Here is a 12205-nt window from a genome sequence, read left to right on the forward strand (position 1 = left end):
CCTCCCATTGCGCACCGTCCCATTTTCACCCCGTCGGTAATTCCCGTAAGGGACGGTGTCATATATACGTTGGTAATTATCGACGATTATACGAGCGATTAATCCGTGTTCCTCTCATGTCCGTTACAACGCCCAAAAGTGGATAGTTTTTCTGCCTAGTTAGTGTCTCATCGTCGCGTTTCCATAAAGTTGTTGGCTTGCTTTCGAGTTTCCGGTGCCTGCGGGTATGCAATACGTACGTACGTCTATGCTTACAGCTATAAGTAATTCCCAAATTACAGCAACTCTTTTACGCTTCGTTACCCTGGTCCGCGCGTTCGATCGCGTCGTGGACCATTTGCCTTTGTTCCAGCTCCACGTTCGTTCTCAGATCACCTCAGATTGTTAGGTTCGTGTGTATAAAAATAATATGCAACGTTACACTCTCAGACGACTCACAGTTCTCTAGTTCAAACTTGCAGTTGAGCCATCCAATCACGTTTGTTCATTAATTTTGTTATGCTTTTCTTATTGGACACCGATAGTGGAGAGCCATTTACGTCCGGTTACTTCTTATTTCATACGCAAAGTCATCACTTTTTTGGTTAGTGTGTTTAGATTATTTGATTCTGTTAACTTATACGTTTTAAGAATTACATTTTTTTTGTCGCATTTCTCCCCCTAAGAACTAGTTATTGTGTTTTGTTTGTGTGTTGCTGTTGCTTCCTTCTTTCTCCGAACGCACCCGCTCGCTTTCTTATTCGGCTCAGCGTTTTCGCGTCACTCTTAAATTTTTATTTAAATTCAAAATTTTACATGCCATCATTTCGCCACCAGGACAGGTTGTTATCGAATTAAGCGATCTTATCAGTGCAGTGATGTGGTAATAATATTCGTACATATTTACACGTAAATTTTTACGAAAAATAAAGTAAATAACAATTGGTGAGTAATTGAGGACAAGGAAGAGTGCGCAAACAAATAATAAATTATGGAAATCGCTTCATGAGTTCCGTAACAAAATTCGTATATATTTATATTACAAGCAAATAGTTAATGGGAAAAGCATAAAATGCTAACAAGGTAGAAAGAATCTGATAAATAAAAAAAAGTAAAGGCAAGATAAAGTTTTAAATTAAAACTTCAAAAATTGATAGTCGTTCAACTGAGTCATAGAACAATACAAAATAATTAAAGGAAATATCAAAACAAAAATAAGATACTAACGATGAACAGAAAAAAATAAATATTGAAAACTACCGACAGTTTTCCATAACTTTAGCCTCTGTCTTACGTTTGGTTTATGGTGTAATTCTTCACTTTCCACTTTTTTCCCGCGTATGGTAGCTCTCCTCTCTCTTATTTTTCGCTGGTCGTCTTTGGTGGAAGACTGAACGATCTCTTCTAATGTTTTTTTATTTTGTTATTATGTATGTTGATGTTTTGCTGCGCTTAACCCAATAAGGTTGGCTTTAATTGATGATACGCCTAGTGGATGTGGTAAAATTTTAACACAAACACACGCTTCCTACTGATACCGACCGGAAAGATATACATACGCTTTATACGAGAGAGGGCTCATGGTTTGTTTCATGTTTTGTTTTCCAGACTTGTTCAGTCTTTCAGTGTTTGTGGCGTGTAACACAATGCCACGATGTGTTTATAAATCCCCGCATGGGGTACCAATTTATTCCTGACTTTGTATAAGAAGCTTGTACCAACTGTAGGATTCCCTCTTTATTGAACCATTAACTTGATACATCGATAAAAGTGGTAAATGGTATGTTTTGGGGGGGTATTGAATGGAAAAAATGGTGATTAAAACGGCTCGAACATCACATTCGGTCACTTCCGTACGTAGATTTAGCGGAAGCTACAAGCTAGGTGTAACATTAAAATGATGGTTGTCCTTTTCATACTATTTTTTGTTTAGTTTTTCTTGGACGTAATGTTTTATTGATTTTCCTCTCCAACAATATTCCACAAATCGGTTTAAATCCATTGTTTTGCGAACCGAGCAGCTTGTTTAGGGGTAGTTAAGTTTGTCTACTTTCTTAATATGTTTCCAGTTGCTTGTTTGAGATTTTAGTCTTTTATAAGTGTTTTATACTTCTTCCTACCGAAAACTTGTATACATGAATTACTCATCCAAAAAAATACTAGAGTGTAATATGTTGATTATAAGGCGTTTCGCAATACAACAGAAGGAGAGTAGCTGCGGTTAGTCTTTTTTTATCTGAGTGCCGTTTATGTTTGTGTGTGTGTGTATATTTGTATGTATTGTGTCTTCTGGTTATTTGTACAGACGCTGATATTGACGCCCATACTCGATAGGAGATTCATTCCTTAAACATCGACGATTAAGGTTAATAATTGATATACGTTTTTATTTCCACTTTTGACAAACATTGTGTTTACGTTTAAGCAGCTTCTCACAGCACGTATTTCTTAAATCCATTTCTAGATACGGTTCTGATCTGGAGTTCTGATTTCTTGTTTGTTTCATTTCATTGCGTTAACACTGAGTTTCCTTACCACTGGTGCAATTTCATTGTTACTGTTTAACGTTTCCTTTCTCACTGGCCAGTATATATATTTCGAAGCCAACATACATTTTCGATCGGAGAGCAGAAATGGGACTTTTATAAGGCTTTTTTTACGATAAGATGATGCCTTTCGATAACGTGACGAGAGGTTGACAGACGAAACGTGTAACATTACATTTAATCAATACTCCAATACCGCTCTACGAGAACGAGGAACAAACATGAAGTGTGGCTAAACGATTTTAGGATTTTAACTACACAGCAACTTATCGGGGGGGAGGGTATGCATTTTGCATACAATAATTGTTACTTTCTGTGTCGAAAACGTGTTTGTTCTAGTTCAAGCGGCTCCTTCGGGTAATATTTTAAGAGTAGAGCATGATAACCCAAAACAACTGATACCTTCGTTTTGAAAATCGTACACCTTGTAGCTGCTGAAAATCTAGAGAATATTCTTTCCAACACCCTTCCTCTTATCTTTTCCATGACAATATTGGGACGTAAGGTTTGGCAATCCAATAAATCACCGGGAGATATGCATCTTCTTCAGCCTATCAGGTTTACTACCCTTCAGTAGTGTCTGTCTTATTATGTTCGCGGAAGTTAACTAGGGTAGGGCCCAGCGATCTCATCACGGCCGCTACTGACCCGCTATAACCTCCATCCGCTCCCCTGGGCCATGTGAGCGGTGGCTAAGTGAAGAGGGGATTTAATGGTTCTTCTCCAGCCGGTGGGTGTGTTCATAATTCGGTGCGTACTAACACTAACGTAATTGGCGAATGATCACTTCAGTGCTTCAGTGGATTTTCGGTGCGCTGCGGTCATTGATTGTGCGGTTCCGTTTGAGAGTGGCACCCCGTTTGATCTGATCCATCAGCGACTCGTGGCAGACACGTGGGTCCGGCTGCAATGAGCAGGGATTTGAAAAAAAAACACACACACAAAAGAAAGGAAATTAGTACATAATATCGAGTGTATTAACGCGGGACAGCATTCCGATAAAGCACATAACGAGCGCGCGCGGCAGCATGTGGAAGCATTATAGCCAAATATATGTGATAAAGAGGGTACTGAACGGATGTGATAAAAACATTAGCACAGATTCATCGTCGGCAATTTAAATGGGGAGGTAAGTTCAACAAAACACGAAGTAAAACGATAAACAACGCTGCGTATGTTGTATTTGCTGCTTGCTTCAAGCGAGTCGAAAGTGAGTGAAATCTTAATACGTGGTGAAGTAATTCCTATCTTTGGTGAAATGTACATCTCTTGCTTATTTGAATTAAAAGGATTTACAGCATTTACTAGTATTTACCACTAAAGCCTCGCTGGTAACAAAACATTGTTTATTGCATTCCATATTTCAGAAATGAAACGCTATATTCAATTATGAAATTTCAAAGAAAATAAACGATTGTGATCTCACCATTTACTGCTTGTGCCTAAAGGTATGCAATAAGCATGGCAAGTTTATGGCATCCATATGCCATAACTGTGCATTGTCTATTGCATATTTTTCGGCACAAACGAAACATGTCTACGATTGTAGGTAGCGTTCCGATTTGGTAATGTGGTGCGTTATGATAAATAAAAGGTGTGTTTTATTCACAACTAAGTGTGAAAAATTGATAAAATATCTCAACATGTTCACAGCGAAGTTCGCCTTTAGAATTAAACAATGGGAAATGCTGTAACACAAATTAAAGATTGAACTAGAGCCAGGTATGTAGACTTAAACTAAAATCAATAGGAGAACATTTAAGAAACGTGAGAAAATATATGCTAACAAAACTATGGAAAGGCATAAACATGTCGCAAAAGGAATGAAAACTGTGAACATTTATTTGTTATCTTTCAAGCAACATTACAGTGCGGGTCTAGTATGTTTTCATTCTTAGGCAAACGTTTGCAGTTTCAAGTGAAGAAGGAAAATATATCTATTTTATTTACGCCTGTTGGTTCAGTAAATCATAGTTGGGAAGGTAACACATTCAAGAAGTTTTTCTGTGCATATTTCCAAACTAGAATTGAATTTGAAACATTTATGTACCCGTCCGCGCACGAAGATGATATAATTTAGTCGATGAGAGAAAAGAAAGAAAGAAAGAACAAGTTGGAACCGTAAGGTCCAATGAAAAGGAATTAGAAAATTAGAACGAGCGAAAAAACAATCGGAGCGTTAAATATGTTTAAATATGTTCGAAACAACAACCCGAATTGAGCATCGTTTTTAGAGCAGCGTGTTAGTTCGGTAATAAAAACAGAAACAAACCACACGTATTCAGTCGAAAATGAGCGTTCGTTTCGCCACCGGATTGTATCCAAACTTGCGAAAGGCCAGTGGAATATGTCTCCACCAAAGGGAAACTTTATTGGGTGAATTGTTGTGTAGTAGTAGAAAAAATAAATTCAAACAATGTTTGTGTAACTCGGTTAGGTGAATCAACAAAACAGAGCAAAGGTAAGAAAAAAAACACGAACGTGTGGTTTACGAACGTATATATGATTAGATGGGAAGCTTTTAAACGAGGGGGAGCTATAACTGCAGCCACGCTATCTCACCTCTCAGAACAACATCACTTCTTTGACTAATTACCCACCCAAAGCGGGTTTAAAAATGAAACTGCTGGCTATAGTAACGGTCACCGTTGTCTTGCTACCGGTTTGCACAATCGGCCGATCCAAAGAAATAAAAGAAAAGAGAAACCAATAAGAATGTGTAACGACAAAAGTTTGTTGTTTCCTCGTACAGAAAAAGAAACTCATGTTGCAACAATGTGGAAAAATAAAACTGAGACACAAAAACCGAAGGCAAGTTGCGTTCCGTATCTCCACCCAAAGTCAACACTACCCTCGGTAAGTCCCCATCATCAGACGAAGAGTTGCAACGCTATTGTTCAAAATTAAACATGCTTACCAGTGCCTTGCTGTTGATCAAATTTCTGACCGCGAATGCTTTGCCGGAGAGCCGCTGTTCCGCCAGCCGTGCGTTGAGATTCTCTAGAAAACCGGCACTCGTTTTGGCCAGCACGTTGTGCGTTGAACCGGAACCGCCTTGTGCTCCTCCGCCGACAGCGCTATTGCTGCTGCCAGCCGAACCGTTATTGTTGCGAAGGTGATGATCTGAAATGGATAGTTGAAGAAATGGAATATTGATTATGAAAAAGTACTGGAGAAACAAACGGGTGGAAAAATAGTTAATTGAGTAAAAAGCACATGCTGCGTAAAATAGTAAATCTTTTCAAGGCGTCAAAACACAACACGGCTTGTCACGAACTACAAAAAAATCGAAGCGTCACATCTGAAACAGTTTTCTCATTGTAACAGTTAAGAGAAAGTTCATGATGTGTCGTACATAAATTTGATACCACACAATGCTTCTTATGAGTTTGGATTTTGGTGAACACACGGTATAACACAAAATAAATCACTTTGCATAACTGTAGGGTCACAAGTATTCCGATATTTAAAAATACGAAAGCCTAATCCTCGGTATCGAAGTCTTAGCCTGTAAACATCATTAAACCTATTATCGTTTCGCCACTTTTTTACCTGATGATTTTAAGCTTAAGCTTGCGCCATAATGTCTAATAAATCTTTGGTATACGCACAGTGAAAAAACAAATTTTAAATTTTAAACATGCCCCAAACTGATTCCCTCTATTGTTTCGAAAGCAAGTGGAAACAAAAATAAGAACACCCGGTTGACAGAAATTGACATTGTTGCTGGTACTATGTAGTTCCAGCAAGAGTCCCAGCAATCTGCCATGGAAAAACTTGCTGGTACTACATGACAGCTGCAAAAAATTTGAATTTTTGCCAACCCGGCATACTTCTACAACATTGTACGTTTGCATTTTCTAAAAACGGAAAAATTAATACGAAACAGACCACAAAAAAAAAACAAACAGCAACATGTAAGAAACAAAAACGAAAAAATTCACACTTGAACGAAGCGCACACAAGCGTCGCAACGGAGAGGAAAATAAAACCAAACAAAACGCCAAAGGACAAGGATGGGAAATAAGTTATTACTTGTCCGATTGGGGGTACTAGTGCCACTGCTGGCGCTACCGCTACCAGCGTCATCAACACCGTGACGAGTGCCTTTGCCGAAGGACGAGGGCGAATAGCTGCTGGCACCACTAGCCGAGGCACCGGCAGTCTGGCTTGCCTGGACGGAGCTGGCGAAGGGATTCGTCGAGACGTAAATGTTTTGCGTCGGGTAGCCACTACCACTACTACTATTGCTGGCTCCACCACTCGGTGGGAGTACGTGACCGTACGACGGGAGCTGCTGCGAATGCTGTTGTTTCTGCTGCGCTTGCTGCTGTTGTTGTTGGTAATAATATTGTGAAGATTGCTGCTGAGGCTGCTGTTGATACTGTTGTTGCTGCTGCTGATACTGACTCTGATAGTACTGCTGGTGGTGTTGCTGCTGCTGCTGCTGCTGATAGTGTGCTGAATGCTGCGAAAGGGACTGATTGGACGCGGAATACATAAGATTTTTACCCTCTCGAGGCGGATGCTGGGGCGGTTGTTGTTGCTGCTGCTGCTGCGAGTGATAGTATTGTTGCTGCTGCTGTTGCTGCTGATTATTGTTGTACGCTCGCGGATCGTGCACCGGAGTGGATCGCTGGTAGATCAGCTCGTTGCCCGATGGTGCCGTGGTGTAGACGTAATTATTCGCCGCCTGTTGCTGATGCAGCTGATTGGGATGTTGTTGATAGGCCGCTGCTGATGACTGCTGAGCCGGAGGGGGTGGTTTATTCGGAGCAATTTTAGCGTTCAGCTGGGCCAGAAAACTACTGTTCGGTTTCTGGGGTCCTAAAAGGAGTAGAATGTGGTATGGTGATTAGGTGTGAGCAATTCCCTGACGGCCGATTCGATAAAAGATTCCATTACCTGGACTTGAGGTACGGAAGCTGGACATACTTGCGAGTTGTTTCGGTTGTGCGTAGATGCCTCCAGGTTGTTGGAGGTTCGTTTTCGGAGATCGATTTGACAGCTGTTCCCCGCGGACCGGTTAGAATAATCCCATGCAGAAGAAAGAAGTTAAAAACAACAAATATTTAGAACCCGAAATAGTGCAATTGTCTATAATTAAAGTATGGCAGCAGTGAGGATGATAATGATGCGAAACGAAAATAAAAGTATAAAGAAAGGTACCGATTTGTTATTATCAGTCGCGTGGAATGAATTTGGGGTGCTTGGATGATGATGATGATGTTGTTGTTGCGATGGAGGGCAATGTGCCTGCTGCGTGGCAGCGGCTGATGACGATGCTGTGCTACTATGATCGGAATGATGCTTCGAGGGCAACGTGCCGTACAGATTAGTGTATTGCTGGTGAGAGATGAGTGACAGGAGAAAGGAAAATTACATTAAATGGAAGTGATAACGGTAGCAAGAGATCAATGAAAGAAAAAAAATGGCACAACTGCTTGCGCCATTCGATTCGTGATTGAAGGTTAAATTATTCCCCTACCGTAGGTGATCCTTGGGTAGAGGGTGGATTGCTTTGCTGCTGAGCCCGCCTTAGCACACCAGGGCTGGCTGGAGTGTGCCTTATTTCGTTCAGTGCCTTCACCGTACCCGCAACATTTCCTGAAACTACGAAGATGACACAACATGGAAAGAGAGAAACATGGCCCAGTGGCCAAGAGCCCAATGTTAGAAAAGGCGGTTATTTATCGATTTTCGCTTGGGGTCAGCATTTACATGCGAGTGAGTGCTCTACGACTGCAGTGATGTACCAGGGATGAGGGTTCAATCAACTAGTTATGTTTTTAAACCTTTGCGGGAATTTTCCGAGCAAATTGATGTTTTTTTGTTGTAAATCAACGAATAATCTAACTTGATTTAACAAGTTAACTGCCATGGCTATCATTCTTGATAGCCAGGTGAGTTTTAAAATATTGTTTCATCAAAAATAAATATATAATGACACATAAAAGCTGAAGCGATTCCAAAGCTTCATTCTGAAGTCAGCCGTTTATGAATTTTCTTTATAAAAACATTTGAATAAAAAATGCACTAATAATAGAGTGGCAGTCACAGTGCATCATTTTAGTACAACAGGTCGACTACCTGTATCCATGGTTTGGCATTGTGGCATAGTTCACTACTATAAAAGCAATGAATGAATTATACAATAGATTGAAACTGTGATGCCAAGAAACAATTTTCAAAACGTTTAGAAAAGGTCTAATTATAGTCTGAACCATTTTGTTTTTTGTTTGGCAAGGTACATCACTGATGCGACCCAAACGAACTAATACCAGATCTTTAATTGATCGTTTTTTACTAGTGCATCAACGAGCCTCATGCAATGCTAATGAATGTATGGTTGACCGATGATGCAACAGAAAATTGTTATATGTTCTAAATCCAAACCAACAAAACAAGCGAAACTGCTAGACAACGTCCGCTATTGGGATTGACATGAAGGAATAGGAGATGTACAATTAATGTAAATCCAAGTGCAGAATGCACGGTGATAGCAAAATTCATAATGAATAAACATTTCTGAACGGGTGAGTTGTAGTATACTGCCCCCTAGGATTCGCTTGTTTCGTTCGTACGATTTAGTAAACTTAGGTATGTATAGTGAAGTAAACGTGAAACGCACTACTAGGTGAACTTCCAGCGGCAGAATCTAATAGATAAGCAGGTGGTGGAGGTAAACTTTCTGATGAGGTGTAAGCTAGGCTTTGCTGGGCAAGATTTGTGATGGTTGTGGTGGAGTTCTGTGGAAAAGAAAAGAAGAAAAAAAAACACAAAAAAGGACGGGACAGAACGGAACGCGGGAACCGGAAACCAAGGAACGGAACGGCATATCCAAAAAAAAAAGAAAAAAAAAGAAAGAGAAAAAAAGAACAACGGTGAGTCGCTTCTGAGACGTTCGCTTGGTCGCACTGTACCTACAGTTCCTACGCTAGGACTAGGCGTTACGCTTGAGCTGCGCCGCACCGGCGGAGGCGGCTTGACGGTGTTGATCGAGGCGCGCCGCGTAACCCGTGTCGGTCCTGTAAGGAGTGATACAAGTAGTAAATTAGTATATTCATTACATTCCGCATCGTGGACAACAAAAAAGTGAAAGATTGAAAGAGAACGTATAGAAAGAAGAACACATCCAAAAGGGGAAAAATTTTGGCTTATGTTCATGAAAACCGTAAAATTGTGGAGGTTTATATAGCTACTCTTCAATTCTATTTTGCTAAATAATTAAGAAAATATCAATTTCTCCCCATTTGGATATGAGATTTATAAAGTTCAAGCTCACTTGTGAACGTTTATAGTTTCATGAAGTAAATAAATCTTCTAAAGCAATATAACAATTCCGGCGTATGATGGACATGAATGATGTATGATTGTAATATTTAGTTTTCTATTTAGCGATATTTTTTATGATACACACACAGACGCACACACACATGAAAAATCAGAACGTATTTGAACAAACGGAAATGTGTTCTGTGGTGATTTGGTGATTCGTTTCGAGGGTGAAAAAAGCAAACAACGAACAAGTGATGACAACATGGTGATGGGTAAACACATACACAGCACATAACGATGGTACAACACATAGACAATGCTATTTAAAAATAAGTAGATAGATCTGTTTTTGGCATTTAATTTCGATTGCAACAGAGCGGCGATGGCTAGAATGCGTACCAAACTAAGGAGGGATGAAGAAGAGCAAACTTGTAAAAGATGGCAACAGCATCGACTAAACACCGTAGCTGCAAAATAATACCGCACGGATCAAGTAGATCGCGCTGTTTCGCGATGGGACGAAAATCAGGTTAATGAAGATGAGATAACATGGGAAAGGTTGAATATGCATCAGTGGGAGGAGTGGGAAAATGAGGTGAAAAGGTAAAATGAACAAACAAACAAACAAACAAACAAACAAACAAACCAGATAACGATGCAGGTCTCGGGGTGATGGCGGGTTTATTGCGATTGATACGATCGTCGTACGGTGCCGCCGGGTGGTTGCCGACGGCGGAACTGGCGTGGACATTGGACGGCAAATCGTTCGTTTCGCCACCATTCGGGACATAATGGTGGTGGTTGTGGTGCTGGTGGGCAGGCGATGAGTTGGCAGTGGCAGGCAGCGAAAGGGACGGTGTGGGCGAGCGGGATGTGGCGGCGTTGGTAATGCCAAAAAAGGACGTCATCGAGGCGGGTGATGCGGGCCTTGATGTGGTCGAGCGGAACGAGCTGAGGCGCTGGTTCGAGCCACCGTGCTCTCCACCGTTGTTGATCGCCGATCCGTTCAGCTGCATCAATCCACTACCGGTCAGCAAATCATCCGGGGCGGTATTGAGACTGTTGCGGCTCGTGTCCTTGCACCGCAGAACGACCACCTCGCTTCGGTTCTGACTGTAGTAGTTCTCCATCATAAAGGATGGATTCTCAAAACCAGTCGTCGCAATCCCATCCAGACCTTGGGTGGATCCAGCGGATGTGCCGACGGATCCCAGCATCCCGAACGCATGCTGATGCTGATGGTACGGATTGTACTGGCCCGTACCGACACCGTACTCGCCATCGAGTGCACTGTGGTTGCTGTACTTTGCCGCCAGGTTTGTCATCGACCCGTTCGTTTCTTCAACCGAGCCGGACTGGTTGTTGCTCAGATACTCGTCCAGATTGCTGTTGCTGGACGAGATCGACGAGGGTAGTCTATTCTGCTGTGGCGGCGGCTGCTGCTGTAGGCCATCTTCCGCGTCCAAGATGCCGGCCGATCCGGATCCGTGGCGCAATGGCGCACTGTGATTATTATTCACTCCGTTTGCTACGATCATTTCCGGATCGGAGGAGCCGAGTCCGTTCGCGCACCGTTGGTGCGGGTGCTGATGACGGTGGCCGAGCAGGGCACTTTCATGCTCTCTTTGAAAGAGATCTAGTTCACCAATCAGATTGTTTAGTTCTTCGATCGTTTGCTTGTCGATGCAGTCTAGGAATTTTGATATTCGATTTTTTTTTTCGTTTTCATGTGCGATAATGAACGCAAAGTACAACAATGTTGGGCGCAGGCAGCAAACAATCAAATATTTGAGGCATTTTGCGTTTTGCCATTATTTATTTTTTTTTAAGTTTGTTTTTGCAACAGCAATAATTAGCAGCATTAGAGTGGCAGCAGCACGCAATCAATGGTGATATGGTGAGACGGTGGTGGGTGCAACCAAACGTGTTCGATTGATTCATTTTTTTTCACATAAATTATAGCATTTATGTGCAGTAGTATATTTTTTTTCATAAGTTGCAAACAAGACATATTTTTGGTACATTTGTTGGTGCAGTTTGCATTCGGCGGCGCGCGTGTATATTATGCAACGTACAGTGAGAGCAGGAGCAGGAGCACATTAACATAGCAGAGAGTGTAGTGTACATATTTTGGAAAAGGATTTTACAAAATAAAAGAAACGAAAAATACAATAGAACACATAAAAAACAAAATACAACGGAAACACGTGGAAAACAGTGAGAGAGGTGAGAGGAAGCAAGTGAGAGTGTGATGAAGAGGTAAAGTGAAGAAAAACAGAATATTGAAGCAGGCACACGAGTGCACAAAACGACATCTAGCGAAAATCACATATTCAGGCAAAGACGATAAAAGTCTAACGTTGCAGTACAAGAAGTTATAAAATGAAGCGAATTTTTTGCAA

The 12205-nt window shown here is 41.2% G+C and overlaps 1 protein-coding gene across 1 annotated transcript in view; it reads right to left on the reverse strand.

Annotated features, from left to right (window-relative positions):
• Positions 1 to 2029: 2029 nt before the first annotated feature.
• LOC131282088 (probable serine/threonine-protein kinase DDB_G0282963) overlaps positions 2030 to 12205 on the reverse strand; it is a 54809-nt gene continuing 44633 nt past the window's right edge. Inside the window, exons 11-19 of the mRNA XM_058311483.1 lie at positions 10450 to 11493; positions 9453 to 9553; positions 9157 to 9274; positions 8014 to 8138; positions 7695 to 7871; positions 7431 to 7533; positions 6561 to 7352; positions 5443 to 5648; positions 2030 to 3429 (exon numbers count right to left, since the gene is read on the reverse strand). Of these exons, the coding sequence (XP_058167466.1) occupies positions 3322 to 3429; positions 5443 to 5648; positions 6561 to 7352; positions 7431 to 7533; positions 7695 to 7871; positions 8014 to 8138; positions 9157 to 9274; positions 9453 to 9553; positions 10450 to 11493 (2774 nt within the window). The 3' untranslated portion in view covers positions 2030 to 3321. The remainder of the gene's footprint in view (positions 3430 to 5442; positions 5649 to 6560; positions 7353 to 7430; positions 7534 to 7694; positions 7872 to 8013; positions 8139 to 9156; positions 9275 to 9452; positions 9554 to 10449; positions 11494 to 12205) is intronic.

Source organism: Anopheles ziemanni, chromosome 2 (assembly GCF_943734765.1).
Source record: "Anopheles ziemanni chromosome 2, idAnoZiCoDA_A2_x.2, whole genome shotgun sequence".
Taxonomy (NCBI): domain Eukaryota; kingdom Metazoa; phylum Arthropoda; class Insecta; order Diptera; family Culicidae; genus Anopheles; species Anopheles ziemanni.